At 42.4% G+C, this 18,052-nt stretch overlaps 1 protein-coding gene across 1 annotated transcript in view; it reads right to left on the bottom strand.

Moving 5' to 3' along the window:
- Window positions 1–1,101: 1,101 nt before the first annotated feature.
- PAPPA (pappalysin 1) overlaps window positions 1,102–18,052 on the bottom strand; it is a gene marked incomplete at both ends in the record, with an annotated part of 247,503 nt that continues 230,552 nt past the window's right edge. Inside the window, 2 exons of the mRNA XM_080709626.1 lie at window positions 1,102–1,209; window positions 14,771–14,869. Of these exons, the coding sequence (XP_080565752.1) occupies window positions 1,102–1,209; window positions 14,771–14,869 (207 nt within the window). The remainder of the gene's footprint in view (window positions 1,210–14,770; window positions 14,870–18,052) is intronic.

The raw sequence follows: 18,052 nt of genomic DNA on the forward strand, positions 1-18,052 counted from the left end.
GATTGCAGAAGCTAACACTGGCTTTGACATTCTGGACTCTAAGGAAGGGTTCCAGCATCTGAGGTCCCTTGCCTCCCTCCCAGGATGAGACGCCTGCCCCTGGGGTCCTTAACCTCTCACCATGTGGGCCCAGGAGGGGTTTGTGAGAACTGTGGGAGAATGTGGGTCACTTTTAAGGCAGACTGTTTGGTTGTGTGGGGTTTTTCCTAACCTGGTTCTACCATCTTAGGGTACTCAATGTACAAGACAGAGCAGCAGGAAAAGTAGCAGCAAATGTGGTCCCAAGGCAAGAATAGGGAACAGGTGAGATTATGGGGAGGGATACTATGACCTCAAGCCTCAAGCAGCGGGCTTGTATAATACCTTGACTTTGTAGTCCTAAGCCATTTCCAGCTTGGTCTCAAACCCTTGGTCTCAAATCCCCATGGCAGCAGAATGATTGGGGGGACTTTGCATACCCTGGAATCTTTACCTCTTCTTAGGCCCTACTTCCCTAGAAGGCTGGGGATCACAGGCCATTTCACTTTCAATCCCAAAGGACAACACAACTGTGCATGCCCTACATATTCAGAGCCTCAGAGTGTGAGCTATCTTGGCATCTCAATACTTGGCCCTAGCAGTTCCAGCAACTCTCTTTCTCCCAAGAATAGTGTTGGCTGAGAGCTTAGGAAAGAAAAGATTAAACTTCTTCTGGTCTCTCTCTGCTTAGTCTCCAGAACTGCCCTCGCACAGATGTCTGCATGGCTGTGTATGCATGCATGTGGATGAACCACAGATGTGTACACTTTTGGAAACAGAACATGTTTTTGCTGTGGTCATGTGACAAATAATTAGAATTTTAGGAGACTCTGGGACTGAATACGAAAATGCAATCCAGTTCAGACCTGGGGATGGGATTTCCATTCCATCATTCAACATGGCAAGACTGGATTCATTCGCCCCACTCTAAGTCCTTCCTAAGTGAAATTAAAGGCAGACCGGTTGGGTGCTAAGGATCCCTGGTGTGGAGAGGCCATTCCATTGAGCAGCAGACTGTGAAATCAATACCAAAGGGATGCGGGTCCTGGCGCTGGGAATTCTTTGACAACTTCTTGTCCTTCCTTAGCCGTGGCTGTATCCCCGGAGGTCTTTTCGGCTGTGTTCTTGGGCCTCGGGGTCCCGGCAAGCACAGTCACCTTGAAGGTCACAGGACATCGGGAAGGGAGTGACCTGCAAGGGGGAAAATAAACAGGAATTAAGCCGTGGTTATCAGACCATCAGTGCAGCAGGGGTGGTCAGTGGACTTGAGGAGCAGAAGTTTCAAGTCCCAGACCTGGCACTGCTTCCTGCTCATACTGTGACAATCTTTATCAGTAGCACCATGGTCAATATTTTGGCACTTCCCATTTGCAGGGGTACTTTTCATGTGTAAGAAATGTGCAGAATACTTTCCAGATAACATGAGTCCTTTTTACAACTCTCGAAGAAATGTTCTACAACAATCATCCTTTCATTGATAAGAAAACTGAGGCTCAGAAAGAACAAGCATTTTCCCATAGTGCTTAGAATAAGACAAGATACTTCTCTTTGAGCCTCACGTTCCTATGTGTAGAACTGGTATAATAAGACCCTCCTTACCCTGTAAACTGCAAGGGCTGGGTAAATAAATCATGGATGAAAAATTGCAGTGCACTGTACTGATGTTGGTTAATATATAATGGAGTATCTTATATATAGGACTATTGTGATGATCATGTGAAATAAATGATGTGAAAGCATCTTTTATTTTTTAAAAAAAGACACCATTCTCGAGGTGGAGTGCAGGGGCATAGGCCTGTACTTGGGAGGCTTGGTACTCAGTGCTTGGGAGGCTGAGACAAAAGGAGTACAGGCCCAAGGCCAGCCTTAGCAACTTACTGAGGCCCTCAGCAAATTTAGGGATAATTCATTCCAAAATAATAAAATAAAATAAAATATATTATAATAAAATAAAATAGGATGGGGGATATAGTTCAGAGGTAGAATGCCCCTGGCTTCAATCCCCAGTACCACAAAAAAATAAGATACAATCAAAACACAACTCTCTGCATGTACTGGTAGTTTGAGTTTGGGGGAGCAGTGGCAAAAACAAAAGCAAACCTCTGGCAAACTTAGGCCACCTTCTGTGGGGTCTAAAATCTTGAAGAGGGAATATTTCACAGAGAGGTTTTGAACAAAATGTACCTGCTGCACCTCCAAAGCAGACTTTAGCATAAGGGGAAAAAAAAAGAAAGGCCTGTGTTCTGGTTCCCGGTTCATCCCTTCCTATGCTCTTTGACCTTGGACTGGCTTGCTTTTCTAGAATCAGCAAGGAAGAACCCAGCAGAGTGAGTGTCTTCCCCATCCAATGCATGATCCATCTTTCCAAAGAACTCAGTGCCGTCCCTGCTGGAGTCCCAGCCTGAATAAACGCAAGCCGATTTCACATCATTGCATCATGACATTTGCTTATAACTTTCCCCAGAGGGTCCCCATCTGCGCAGATGGATTTAATGACCTCATTCGCCTCCTGCCTGGGCAGGGTCTCCAAGTGCTCACAGAGTCTCCGAGAGCATCTTTATTTCTCAGGCACTCGTGGACTCATTCTCTATCTCTACCTCTTTTTTTCTCTCTCTCTTTCTCACTTTTCCCTCCCTGTCTTTCTTCCTCTCTTCTTCCCACCCTCTTTCTGGCAACAAATCTCCCTCCATCCTAAAATTTCGCAATTGTATTGGCCAGGATACCAGAAAGACTTAAGTCCCAGCTCTCTCACCTACCTGAGGTGCGACCTTGAGCATGGGACACTTCTCTGACCCTCAGTAGATGCATTTGTTTAATAGAAACAACAACACCAAAGTATAAGCAAGGCATAGTGGCGCATGCTTGTAATCCCAGTGCTTGGGAGGCTGAGACAGGAGGATGGCACAGGTTTGAATCCAGCCTCAGCTACTTAGTGAGGCTCTCAGCAACTTAGTGAGACGCTGTTTCCAAATAAAGTATAAAAAATATCTGGGAGTATAGCCCGGAGGTAGAAAAGCCCTTGGGTTCCACCCCCAATAACACACACAAACAAACACACACACACACACACACACACACACACAAGCATATATCTATGGCTCCTGACAGTGTGATGAGGGAAAAGTGAAACGACTCATAAATATACCTAGCTCTCACTTGACATTTGCTATGCACATGCATGGGCACATGTGTGCGCATGCAAACATACACACACATGCACACAATCTCTTTCTTTCTGATCTATCCTCCCACCAACTTTGTGGATACTGAGGCAGGGACCATGTTACTTCCTTTATTCTTGTTTGAGCCTAAGCCACAGAATGAGGAAATTTCTACCCTTTTCTTCATCTCTCTGTATCTCTTCCGTTGTACTTATATCTAAGACGTCTCTTTGGTTCTCTTTTCCATTTAAATTAGCAGATGTTTGATGCTGTGCTAAACAGTCCTTTCTTTTTCCATGTGGTACTGCTCTGTTTCTCACAACAACCTGCTGCTCTCTCTTTGGGATGCTTATTTTCTAGCTTCCATGACTTGATGGGATTAATCTAGACTAATTTTTTCCCCCATAACCTATTCACTTTCAAGAGAAGAACAGAATAGTAGAACTGGAAGAGACACAGGGAGAAAAACCCTCCTGATCCAAGTGGGGAAACTGAGGGCACGGCCAAGTCAAAGTCCTGCTTCTGAGCGGGTCCATGGGTAGTGCTACTCTGGCAGCCCAGAGGCCGGGACTGGGATCTACCTGCCCCTCACTCTCTGAGCTGAAGAATTATGGTTAAGTTTCTTCACTGTCATGACCATTAGCTTCTACATTTATAAAAGGGAGATTTAAAAATGTAGTATTTCATATGATTGTGAGGATAAAGCAAGAAGAAACATGAAGAGTAGCCCCAGCATGTGGCCCAACACAGAGGAGATGTCAAGCTCACATGTGCCCAATCAAATTTCTCACTGATTCTTACTTCCCCATATTCCCTACCTTTCCCCCCCTCTCTCCGGCCTCCTAGCTTGGGCATCCTCCTTGTCCTCAACTCACCCATGCCTTTATCCTTCCTTTTGTCCTTGTTCATGTTCTACCATTACAGTGATCCAGTTACCACTAATGTCTTCTCTATGACTCTATCTGCAACTCTTTTCTGTTGAGATCCAAGATCTACTGAGGACAATTTCACATCTGCATCTTGCACAGGCAGCACATATTAAACAAATGCTGTTTCTCAGAAGAAAACCATCTTCACCACAAGTCCAAGGCCTTGCCTCAGCTGATCTATACTCAGTTCTCAGATCTCACTGGATTCCTCTCCCCGCCCATTCTCTGTGTCTTATTTATGAATAGTTTCCTCGAGTGCTCCAAGTGTTTTTCTTCTTTAAAGTCTTTAACCATTCATGTCTCTCTGTCCTGACTGTTCTTCTCTCACCAGCTCCATTTCATTCTTTGGGTCTTATCTCAAACATCTACCCTATTTCTCAGTGCCCTGGCTGAAGATGGTCCCATCACCTTCAGATCATAACACAGCATCCTATTTGCAAGCCCTTCTGGGACTGAGTTACTTCACTTGTCTGTCAGTTCAGACTGAGCAGAGGCCAGGTCTGTTTTTTAACTAAGTCTTTACCATGTAATTGCATTCAGCAGACCCACCAGTGGATGCACAAACACTTGTGTGAACATAGAGATAGGACATGTGCCAGTCAGATCTGCTCTTGGGCTCACTGGCTGGATGAGTTTGTACCAGTTACTTTCCCTCTCCAGGCTTCAGTTTCACTGTATGCATAATCACACTATCTTCATGGCCTCTAACTTCCTAAATCCCTCTTAGTCAGAAAGGCAGAAAGCAAAGCACTGTCCAGAAAGAAATTCTAAATATAGACTTTCCCCACACACCCTGTCTCCTTTGTTCCTCTTTCTGTCCTCTTGCATCCCATGTGCTGCTGCCAGTTACTCCCCAGGCTGGTCCAGGCACTCTGGCTCTGGTGGACTGATGTCATCATTCTCTTCCCTCTCAGGTCAGCCCAGGAAGTTTTAGCATTTTCAAAGAAACATGTCTGGGAAACTCAGACAGGGAACTCCAATCAGAATATGATTAATCTATAAGGCTTGGTTTCAGGAGGCAACTCTAGAGCCTCTCTATCTCCAGTACATGCTAAGTATAGCTGGATTTACTTAGCACTTGCTAGGGGTTGGGGATTCAGTTGCAGGCTCCATGTATAAATTGTATGACTTTCAGTAAGTCTGTGGTACTGTGTGGCTCTCAGTTTCCCCATATGTATCCCACAGGTCCTCAGAAAGACCTCAGCATGTTCTGGTGAGGAGTCAATGAAATCACGTCACCTCTAAGCCACAGCACCCACTAAAGAGGAGATGCACTCCCCTCTTGTCATTTTGTGAACTGTCTACTCAGAGCTTGGCTTGGGGTTACTTTTTGCCACAAGATTTCTCATCAATTAAAGATCTAAAGCTGGGAGAAGATGGGTAGAGACTCCCAGGTATTCCTAGGTTCACCTAGAAGAGACTTGGGGACATCTGTTTTGCAGATTCAAGCAGCAAATACTACTGTACACACAAACTAAAAATCCACGGGCCTTTACACATGCCAGATGTTTTCTGCATGCTAGCTCACTGACTCTGCACAACCTTGGGGAGACTACTATGATTAGGAAACCACCATGAAGGTTTAGAATGTTTAAAGCAAAACTAATCTGCCACCAGCCTCAGAACTAGTAGGAAATTGATGGTACATGATTCTAAACACAGAGCTTTACAGCAAGAGAAAGTAAAAGGAAGGCATTTTCTTCACAACCTGGTAGGGCTGACTACTGTTTTTGTCTTCTTAACAGCCTTTATCTGTAACAATGGATTTGGCAGAGAACTAAACTAAATGTGCATTATCTCACTCTCTCCTCCCAGGAACCCTAATAAGGCAACTATTCTTACTATCCCCAGTTTACACCTTAGAGGAGACTACAATGCTAAGAGATGAGTCAACTGGCTGGCAAGTGGCCTGGGATCCGCATCCATATTTGTGATCACGCCTCAGTACCATCCCCCAGGAAGCAGGAAGAGTCAGAACTAAGATCTTTTCTCCACAAGAAGCTGAGGCAAAATTGGCATGACATCCTGATCAAGTCAGTGCTCTGGGCCTGATTCCTAGCTGCCTTGACTCCCCAGGAAGCTTCACACCTTTGGCAGATGGTCTTCCATGTAAACCTACCGCACACAGTCTGAACTCCATGCTGACTAGTTTACATTTGGAGATTCCCAGCACTATGGGGCTGGGCTGTCCCATAAATGGCTTGACCACCCACTCTGGGCTCTGCTAAAGAGCCTGAGTCAGTGAGTCAAGGCCAGTATTCTTTCCCATTTTCTCTAGGGTAGAGATGGTGCTCAGACACATGGTTTCTCCTTTGGGGTGAATTGCCCAGGCTAACACCTCCATCTGTGTGTGTGTGAGTAGTTCAGGAATGTAGCTCAGGGAAATGTACCACAAGGTTCTGGCTGCAGGTCTTGTCTGGAGCTGGGAGACAGGCAGGATCTGGATTCTGACTCAGACTCAACAGGGAGGTAATATACAGAGAGTGGTGTGTGTGTGGTGGAAAACAAGAGACACCCTATTTTGATGGTCAGAAAGCTTTTGTCCTGTTACCTGCTGGCTGGGGAACCTGGGGTTAGCCACTTCACCAGCCTGCATCTTAGGGTCTTCACAGTGTATGTGGAAAAAGTTAATTTTGCCAAGTAGATGAAGGTGTGGTATGAAGTATGAAGATTTCTTTGTAAGCTTCTTGGGGACAGGGTGAAGATAGTGTGCAACACAGGCCACAGAACAGTCATGGAAATACAGTGGCTTCTTTCATTGTGTGTGAAGTGTTCATGTGGATCATTGAAGATAAAGAGGAGGAACACATGGGTAAAGTGGAGAAAAGCACTGGCTCAGATGAGAAGGAGACTGGGATTTGAGTCCTTGCTCTACCATTGACTCAATATACATTCTCATACAAGTTACTTCCTCTTCTGAGCTTCAGTTTCTCTGTGAAGTGGAAGTAACAGCAATCCTACTACATAGAATAGAATTATTTTGCATAATGTATATCTTTCAGGTAAGGCACCTAGCACAAGTGTATTCCATAAAATATGTATTAAATAAATGATGATGATGATGATGATGATGATGACGACGACGAACATCATAGTGGTGGTGGTTATGAACATCATGGTGATAGTGATATTGGTGATGCCACTGATAGTGTTATAATGTTAAAGGTGATGGTGCTGGTGTTGATGTTGATAATGGTAATGGTGATAACTTTGCTTGGTATAAATGATTTGGATTCCTTCATAGAACAAGTTAGAAAGAAGTGACTTTTTTATCCACATGAAAAATCCAAGGCTACCCCCCAAAATGAAAAGGAGTCATATAGCATTTCTGAATTCAGTGATTGTTGGACATGGAAAATTTAGTCTAGTCTGCTTAGCTATCTGCCTGTTATCTCTTACTAATCCTCCAAGTTGAGCAAATCTACCCCCTCTTTCAGGAAGCTTTCTAGGATCCTCTAGACTGGTTTATTATTTAAAGTAAGCTATGAATGTTCCTGCTGTCTTCTGGAGAGAGTTCAAACTCCTTGGCTTAAGTTGTAATATCCTAGCTTATCCTTCTAGGCTCATGACTTACCCATTCCACTGTGCCCTGTATTCTAGCCATTCTCAGGGAATTACAGTCTCCTTCATATCCTCCTTGATGTCTGGACCTTTGCATAGATTATACCCATTTCCAAGAACACTCTTCTCCCTCTCACCCTTATTTTTCATCCTCTCCTACGTTTTTCAATTGGGTAAGACCTTCTGACAATGTCAAGTCTCACTTTTAGTGCTGCCTTCTCTAGGAAGTTTTGTTGACTTTTCTCATTTGTTGTCTGCATTAGTAATTAATATACTCTAAATGTCTCCCACCTCATCCACAAAACAGATGTAGCCTGGCTAGGACCAGACCCGTCTAGCTCATGGCCTATCCTGGAATCTATCACATATCTCTCACTTCACTTTTCACTTATTTGTGGGTATTGAGCATCTATTGTGGGACAGAAAACTGACACGGACACACAACAAAACTTGGAAACCATCAGTGAACAAAAAGCAATGGACTTTCTTGCTCTCATGGCATGTTCATTCCATCATTAAGAGATGGTAATTATCTGATGATATTAAATACATTTCAGCTTGCTTCTATAAAGGAATCCAACCTTTGTGACTTAACAAGTTGTCATCAGCATCAGTATTATCACCATCATCATCATACTGTCCACATGTTTAAGTGTTAGAGAAGGAAGAAAAAAGTGGACGCTACAACAGATGGGTGTGGAAGTCTAGGGGTGATGTGGGGCTGATGGTCAGGGTGGGGCTCACTGAGAACATGACCCTGGGAAGAGGCGAGGCACTGAGTCATGAGGATGAATGGAGAAGAGTGTTCTCAGCCAAAGGAGCAGCCAGTGGCAGAGGCTGTAAGGTGGAAGGACTCCTGGCCTCTTCAAGAGACAGCAAGGAGACCAGAGGGCTGGAGCAAACACATGGAGGGCACACTTGGTGTGGGATAACGTCAGAGAGTTCATGGAAGTGGGCAGAGCACAGAGGGCCTTGTAGGACATTGGGAGGACTGGCTTTCTCATTCTCTCTGGGTAAAGTGGGGAGGCACTGCATTGCTCTGCATAGAGGTGTGACATGATCTGACTTGATTCAGGCCTATTCCAGCTGCTGGGTTAAGAACAGATATGGATCAACTCAGCCCTTTGTCAATGTGGGCCATGATCCACTTTGCAAAGAAGGATGCTTTCTATATAATGATGCAGATTATTGTCCCACATGTAATAGAATCACTAGCTTCCTTAGACCAATAGACTTCTCAATGGGTATAGCGTCCTTTCCTAATAAATTGTGTTCTCACTTAGGTAGGGCTTTCCAACCTAGCAAATAATTATGTCAGCCCTGCACTTAGTGGCATCAATTGGGTGTGCCATCTTGTGCTAGTATATGCTGCTGGGATCACCTCTTCTCCACTTTCTTCTTCACAGTCCTAATCAGCCTTCAAGTTCCTGCTCATTGACCACCTCACTCAAGAAGCCATACGAAGAGTTTATAAACAGTTACCATGAGATAAGAACCCAAGGTGAGGCTGACCTGCCAATACTCACAGAGCTAAAAAGTCACAGGACCAGGACTTAGACATCTTCCAGGATCTTTCTCTTAGCATCCACCTGGAATATGACTATAACTAGCATTCCAGGCTGTAACACTTTAGAAAGCTGTGGTATGTTGACTATGTGGAGGACATTTCCCCTTCCTCCTTCCTGTCCCTAACACATGCTCACTTTGGAGGATTTCAATAATGAACTGATTGTTGTTATAAAAGGAAGCCATTGGAACAGCCATCCTAGAAATCTGCTCTGTATTCGAGGTTGCTTAAGACTCCATCAGAAAAATAATAAACCGACATCCTAAAAGCTGAGTCCCGCCCCTTCCTGTCTGCCTCACACTGCAGACAGGTGTCTCGGTGGGAAGTTGGTCACCACTGTCAGACAGAGTTTCCTGCATGGTCTTGGTCTTGTCTGCCAACAGGGCCCAGGTTGCTCCCACAAGGCAGATGTGAAGAACAGCTGGTTTCTGTACAGACAAACAGGAGGAAGATTGGGGAGAGCAGACAAACAGCATGCTGGGCCAAATAACTGGGAGGCCCGAGCCCTGGAGACCAGAAAAAGGCTTAGGTGGAGAGCTGGCAAGAAGGAAGTGTGGGAGAAGGTGCTGAGAGCTTAATACTGGGCTGGTGTTCCTATTAAGAACTGTTTTCTAGGAGATCTACAAAGCAAAAGGCTTACCTACATGGGGAAGGACTAGATGCTTGGGAAAGATGCAAGCCCACTGCAACACACATTCAGAGAGCTTGGGTTAAATGCTCTGGATTGCATCTCAGCTCTACTGCTTACTGGCTAGGTGACCTTAACTCTTGTAAGCCAGAGTTTTCTCTTCTATGAAATGAGGATGAAAGGATGATGTCTAGAACAGAGCTACTGTGCTGATGAAATGGCATGGTATATAAAAGGAGTCAACACTAATCTTGGCAAGGAATAAGCTTACAATAAATACTAGCTATTATGAAGTGATTGAAGTTAGGAAATCCTAAATCCCACACACAGCTCTGTCATTTTGTACAAACGATTCCACCACTCTGAATCTCTGTCTACCTTGCTGGACTGTTCTGGAATCTCAATAAAATGATATGCCAGAGATCCCAGCCACAGCTCAACACATAGTAAGCACTCAATTAACAAAATTCTTGGAAGTTAGGAGGGTCTTTGGAGTATCTTGACCTATGGATGAGTTTCTGAGTGTCAACCTAGGTGCTTAAATGGGGGAATTTTCCATGGTGTGGCACTGGAGCCAAAGGGAAGATGGAAATTAAGTAGTCCCAGCAGATAAGAGAAGGGGGATAAAAAGAAGAATTCACTTCCCCTTAGAGGATTCCTACTGTGGAGACTGTAGACAGAAACCAGAACATTTTCATGCCTTGTGGGCATCCAGGAGATCTCCAGTGCTCACTGCCAGTGGTGTCAGGGACAAAAGGCAAGGCTGTGAGCCTTGTCTGTCCCCACCCTCACTTTGCTGCTGGGAAAAGCTGGTTTTCTCTTTGACTCCAGGAGGGATCCCACACCCAAGTTCTCTGGCAGTCTGGACTCACAGTGAAATGTCTCCAGCCAGAACTGAGAGGGCCATGCCCAGGTGCACCAGGGACGTGCACTTTTCTCTTCTGAGACTCAACCCTGTGCAGGAGAAAGAGCAGAACTTGTGAGTCAGATGGATCTGGATTCAAGTTTGGGCTTTGCCGGTTGCTAGCCAAGTGAACTTGGGCAAGTCCTGTAAATCCTTGAGTCCAAACTGCTTTGTCTGTGCATGATAATAATAATGTTGAACTGTCAGAGGTGATGTGAGGATTAAAGAAGGGAATGCAGGCCAGCAGAATGTTTGACAAATGTGGTAGCTCACTTAGTATTTGTTGTTATTGATACTGTCTATTGTCACCTATAAGCCAGTCCACTACAAGAAGCATCTATACAAGAAAAAGGAGAAAAGTCAGTACAAGAAAAAGGAGAAAAGTTGCTAGAAGTTGGAGTTCATTTAGAAATGACACTGGAAATTTTAAATTGTAAGAACTCTGGCTTTAATTTGAAATACCTTTCTTCTCTAGGAGGCAGACTTTCAGGAATCTCAAATCTGAAAATCCTTAAATACCAGTGGGAAACTAAAATAACTATGGTAAAGTCATATCTGTCATGAGAGAGCACCAAAGTCTCTTCAACCATACTTCACATATAATTCTGACTCTCCCATTCTGTCCCCAGCCATATTAACCTTCACTAGAAATCTCTTCCTCCAGGTCCAGTGTGCACGTCATTTCCCCCAGGAAGCTTTTTCTAACCTTCACACTGTTCTCCTTAAGGTCCACACATTTTATTCCCTCTTCTACAAAGATAATTGAGTACATAGACTTATAACTCACAGCTTGATATCTGGTTCCCTAATGAACAAATACTACAAGGGCAAGAGCTTTGTCCTGTTATGTGTAGACAGGCTGGCCCAGTGCTGGGAACATAGAGATGTTTGTTGGGCATTCCTCTAATTAGAGGAGGAAAACTTAGCCATTTGCATTCTGCTGCCTTGGTCAACAGGAAAGAACAACAGTTTAAAGTGGAAGATGATAACCATTTTTTTTTTAATATGTGTGTATGTGTGTGGTGCTGGGGGTTGAACCTAGTGGGTATTCTACCTTTGAGCTACCCCTCAGTCCTATTTTATTTTATATTATTTTATTTATTTTTGGTGGTACTGGGGTTCCTGGAAGCCCTTCTACCTCCGGTCTACACTCCCAGACCCATTTTATATTTTTATTTGGAAACAGGGTCTCTTAAGCCAGCGTGGCTGGCTTCAAACCTGCGTGATCCTCCTGTTTCCGCCTCCCAAGCGTGGAGATTACAAGCGTGCGCCACCACGCCCAGCTTAATTTTTATTTTTTGAAAACAGGATCTCACTAGGTTGTGGAGGGCCTTTGAACCTGCAATCATCCTAACTCAGTTTCTTAAATACTGGGATTACAGGCATATGCTACCACCCCTGGCTAAATGAGATCTTTTTAACAAAAACGCCCAAACAAAATTTATAATGTTGGGAGAGAAGTAGAGATAAAAAGGCTGGGAAACATATTAAGAACTACAAATAACTGATTCTGGGATTCATAGTGAAAAGGAAGTTTTTTTTCTCTCAAAATCCCAGAGTCTGAAATTGCTGGGACTGAACCCTGTTCACAGAGAGTTAAAAATGGGCACTGGCATTCTTAAATATATGTGAATATTTGAACTAAAGTTACTATAATAATTTGGAGTCTACACCTGAACCTCAATTTCATGAGTTCATCTCTCCACCATAACTATAGAAAGTAATACATTTGAGGATGCCCCATCCCACACCAAGCATTTTAATTTAATATTTTAACACAAAAGTTATAGTAGGGTAGAAATTCATCTTAATCAGAGGTTATTTTTCTCCAACTGATGGTGTCTGATTGCATGATAGTTTTACAAAATACCTATGCAGAAATAAACTTCACTTTCTGTTCATTTTCAAAGATAGCTTACCCCAATGGAGTATAATAGGAATTATTAAAATATTTGCTCAATTAAAATAATTATCAAGAGCCATGACGGCTTATGACTCAATTGTAAGAATCAATCATAAATAAATAGAGCTACAAATGTATTTATGTGCAGTTTTCATGAGTATCATTAGTTGTAATTGGAAGAAATTGAAATAACTCAAAAGTTAAAGGTTAAAGTAAATGGTTGCATAAGTGCATATAACCATATGATAATAGTACAAAAATACAGCTGAGAAGTTTATACTAATGTTAGATAATTCTTATGTGTAAGACTTCCTGTGCTAATTAAACAAACTCAAACAAGATTCCAAACTAAAAATATAGTGATGTATACATAAAAACATATAGTTTTATCCTTAACAAAATACGTAGAATGGAACATACCAAAATGAAAGCAGAAGTTATCTTTGGGTTCTAGGATAATAAATAAACTTGTGTTCTCTTTCTGGACTTTACAAAGGACAGAATATATACACTGTTTCATAATAAGGAAGAATAAGAAAATTTATTAACACAAAGTAAATTTTCTTTTTTTTTTTGCTTAAAGCAGAAAATGAATACCTTTAGTATTAGATCAAAAATCAAAACCAAAAAATGGAAAACTTGCTGAAAAATGTTCCTACATAACACTAACCAATCTCAGAGAATTCCTTCCTTCCTTCCTTCTTTCCTTCCTTCCTTCCTTCCTCTTTCCTTTTCTTTTCCCCCCTCTCCCTTCCTTTTTTCATTCATTTATCTTTCCTTCCTTTTCCTGAGACTGATCCAAGGGATATTCTACTCTGAGCTACGTCCCTAGCCCTTTTTAATTTTTTGTGTTTTGAAACAGGGTCCTGTGAAGTTTCTTCAGGTTAGTCTCGAACCAGCAATCCTCCTTCCTCAGCCTCCCAAGTACTGGGATAATGGGCCCCAGCATTTTCCAACCAGTAATAGTTCTTCAATTTGAGCATGGCCCTATTAACTCCTACATTTTAAGATTAGAACATCTTTTTTGAAGGAACTAATTCCCTTAAGGGACTTGGAAGCCAGAAGTCTTGCACTGTGTTTATCATTTTCTCCAGCTCGAATTATTTCTTCCTTGTGAGCCTCAGTGTCCCAATTTTAAAATAAAAAGTTCATGTTCAGATAATCATGGAGAGTTCTTCAGTCATGACTGAGTATGATTCTTTGCTTTTCTTGTATATTAGGAACTCAGTTCCCCATTCTTTACAATATGATGCAGTAAAAGATCTTTGAGATCATAGGATTTCAGCTCAGATCGTAGATGAGTGTAAGCAAAGAAATAATCTCCCATCAATTCATTCATCATAATAACACTTCTCAACCCATCCTGGCCAGGTTGACCAATCTTGTATCAACTCTTGGCTGGAGCCCCCAGCTGTTCCTAGCTCTACTCTGGAAGCACAAGGGGAAGGCTACTTTTCCATGAGTGGTTTCTAAGCCTCTCACTGCAATGCTTCAGTTTTACTACAATTACTTGAATCACTCCTATATGGATCCTAATGATAAAGGAAGAAAACCACAATAAAGACCCTTCTCTACTTCCAATTTTACTGGTGGGAAAACGTGATAAAATGTTCAAAGGCTCTAAGTGTCCTTGTCAAGAATTTCCCATTTTTTCTCACTCTTTGGGCTTCAGCCACTATCCTCTAAAACTTTCTTGCCCCACCCCCCAAACTCTTTTCTTGGCTGCCTCCCTGACCTTTCTCCTCATCCTTCAAGTTTTGGTGTAGATATCTCTTGCTCTGCAGAGTCTTCTCTGATGCCTTACCTGGGCCCTCCCAGCATTTTTCTCTGTTCTTCCAAAAATTTTTTGTTGCACTTTTATTTATCTTTCCATGCCTGGCTCTAAGCTTGGAAGACTACATCTGCAAAGATCTTACAGGGCCCAACATATAATACTATCTCAACTATGAAATACAGAAATAAAAGAAATGGAGCAAAGCTTGAAGAAAGAACACAAATATAACCAGGACACTGAATCATCCATAATGTAGGAGTGACCCTGGTCATCAAGCTGGAGGAGTTTTCAGGAGGCAGCTGCCCAGCAGCTGACAAAGGCCTACCTTTTTGGTCTTCACTGTGGAGGTGCAGCAATCCCCACCATCATAGTTGCAGAAGGCTCGGTTGTTGATGGCATCACAGTAATTGTCTCCCATGAAGGGCTATAAAGGGGGAGAGAAACAGGTGGCACAAGGCTTTGTTAGTATCCTGGAGTGAATAGGACCCAGTCAGCCTATCTGGCTTCAAATCCTAACATCCCTTTGGATCTTCATAATTTTTACCACTTGTCAACACTCTCATCTTTCATATCTTTCCCAACTGGATTATTGTTATGCTAACAGACATACTCTCATATGTTAGGGTATCAAAGCCCTGGGATAGACTATTCTCATCCTCCTGAAAAAGAAAACTTGTTTCTTTTGAATAAATGCAGGGAAATTTGAGCCCATTTCCCCCACTTTTCCTGGTAGTTGGTAATTAAAAACCCAATACATAACAAAATATATGCAAATAAACTAGGAAGCTAAGCATAAACTGCCCAAGAATTATAAACATAAAATGCAAGTACTTAGAGGAATCAGGCCCAATGTGTATAATGGTGGGTTCCCTAATAAAATAATATAGATGTATTCAATGTCACATGGTTTGTTTGTTAGTTTTCTTTAAACAATATGTGAGGTAAGCATTATTTTTCCTACTTCACAGATGAAAACACTGAGACTCAGAGTAAGAAAGAAACTTGGTCAAAATCACACTAGTAGAAAAGGAGTATGAATTTAAACTAATTTGGTGCTTTGCTATTTTTCTATTTCCCTCTTCACCAGTATAGGACTTTTTAGCATATACTGGTTTATTTATTTATTTTCCTTCTCTGTGCTCCTTCAATTCTTATAATGCTCCAAACATGAGGAAATATGATGGAGTCAAATTATTACTGATCTGAGCCCAGGGCTCCCTTAGAGGAAATTCCGGGAGTCTCTGACTCTGCTACCACATATATTTCCACATCCCAAAAGTTAGCACATCATAATCTTTGGGCTGTTTATGTTTTTGAAGCAGGTACAAGACTGAGCTCCTAAAAACCTGAACAATGTCAAGCTCATCTTTGTCTCCTAATCACCTAGAAACTTATTCCCTTAGCGAGATGGGTCGCTTCTCAGGTGCTCTGTGACTCATTCATGGGGAAGAAGATGTCATCATATCCCAGACTATGGCCTGTAGTCCAATGATCTCCTTTCCATCTTGACTGTTCTGCAGAACTAGGCTCATACCTGGATTTCTCATCTCTTATACAAATTCTCATTCAGAGAGCCTTTGTGACCCCTCAACTCATGATGCCAGAGTCAGTTTTCTTACTGTCCTACTAATGTCAAAAAAGATCTTAGCAAAGTGGAGCTAAGAATAGGTCAGTGCTGAGCTCAGGTGTGGGAGTGTGTGCACATGGCTGTGAGCTCAGGTGTGACTACCATGATGAACACACCATTGCATTCCCATTAGAGCAGAGGGGCACACACAAAATATCAGCCTTCCCTTTTTCTCTGCACCTCAGGAGAACTGTGTGTGGGCTATGTTTTTTTTTTTTTGTATTCTTTCTCATATTAAAAATAAACAGACTAATGAAGAATATCAATTGTATCTTCCTTGGAACAAAAGGAATTGGCTTGTAAAGAATTAGCTAGTAGAGAAGAGTAGAAGAAAAAAATACAATTTTTTAATATGGCACCTGAAAAAAGCTCCGATCTCATTACTAACTATTCCCTCCTATTTGCCCTTTCCTGTAGCCATAACTATCCATCCATCCATGAATTCATGCTCTATACAACCCTACTAATTGAATGCCTAGTGCACCTTGCAAATTGTGCTAAGAAAAAATGATGTAATGGTGGATATATGCCCTTATACCTAGACCTTACACTCTAGTAAAGAAAAAAAAAAAAACCTTTAATCAAATAGTCACACATCTAATTGGCCAGTTTCAACTTTGACATGAGCTGCGAAGGAGAAGAACATGATGCTGTGAGAGCTAAGCTTTTGATCTAGTCAGGGAGTTCAGGGAAGGTGTCCCTGAGGAAATGGCATTTCAGCTGAGATCATAAAGATGAGTTGGAGTTAATTAGGGAGAATGGAGGAGGGGAGATTTCTAGAGATAGTGAGCAGCAGGAGAAAAGTTCTGCTACTTAGAGATTTCTCCAAGCAATAGTATTTTTCTGGTTGCTACTTTTACCATTTTTCTGGTTGCTACTTTTACTGGTAATGTATTCAGGCAAACAACCCATCCTTTAAGACCCAACTCAAATATCACCTCTCCAAATGCCTTTCCTAGCAGTGTCAGGATGCCTTGTGCTTCTACAGCTTCTTTTTTTTTTTTTTTTTTTTTGGTGGTACTGGGGTTCCTGGAAACCCATCTACCTCCGGGCTACACTCCCAGACCTATTTTATACTTTTTAATTGAAAACAGGGTCTCTTAAGCCAGCACATCTGGCTTTGAACCTGCGCGATCCTCCTGTCTCCACCTCCCAAGCATGGGGATTACAAGCATGCGCCACCACGCCCATCCTTCTATACGTTCTTGTTCTTGCTTTGGCTATGGTCTTGGTGCAGAATTTGAGGATTTTTTTTGTCTATCTTCTTTGCTATAGTGTGAGGTCTGTAGGACCAGAAATGTGTGTTCTCTACTTTAGTACTCTAAATATCCTAGCGAATGTCTGGTAATTTGAGCAAAATCTTTTGTCAAACATAATTTCAGTAAATGATTATTTAGAAAAATGATGGTTGGTTGGATGGATGGATGGATGACATGAAGACATCATAGGTGACTCTAGAAGAGCATAGCTACCATTTTCATATGAATAAAACCATTGTATTCCAGATCTAGAATGGTGAGTGGTATTTAATAGGCACCCAGAAAAGCTTTCATGAACAAATGAGAGAACCAACAACAATGGGCACAGCTTGGAGCAGAGGGAAAGGGCTCAGGGGTCCCCAAGCCCTTCCTCTATCTTGGCTTCATGGCTTTTCCCTGGTTCCAGCATTTGTTCCTTTTCTAAGCATACTTTCAACTCTGTCAGACACAAATGGTTAACTCAACTGAGAGAGGAAAGGAGAAGACAAGGGGCACCTGCAAGGTCGAAGGTGATAAGCATCACTGTCAGGGTTCAGAGCCAGTCAGGTGAGGGTCTCTCGGGCCTCACTGCTGAGTCAAAGGGATCAAATTCTGCTGTCACACTAGTTGCCCAGACTGCCGATTCAGCAAAAGGAGTATCCAGGTAACCCAAGCTGCCTTTTCCAAAATTGCTGGACTGATCTTTCTGGTTGCTACTTTTACTATTTAGTAAAAGAAAACA

This window comes from Muscardinus avellanarius, assembly GCF_963383645.1.
Source record: "Muscardinus avellanarius genome assembly, chromosome: 13".
Lineage (NCBI taxonomy): Eukaryota > Metazoa > Chordata > Mammalia > Rodentia > Gliridae > Muscardinus > Muscardinus avellanarius.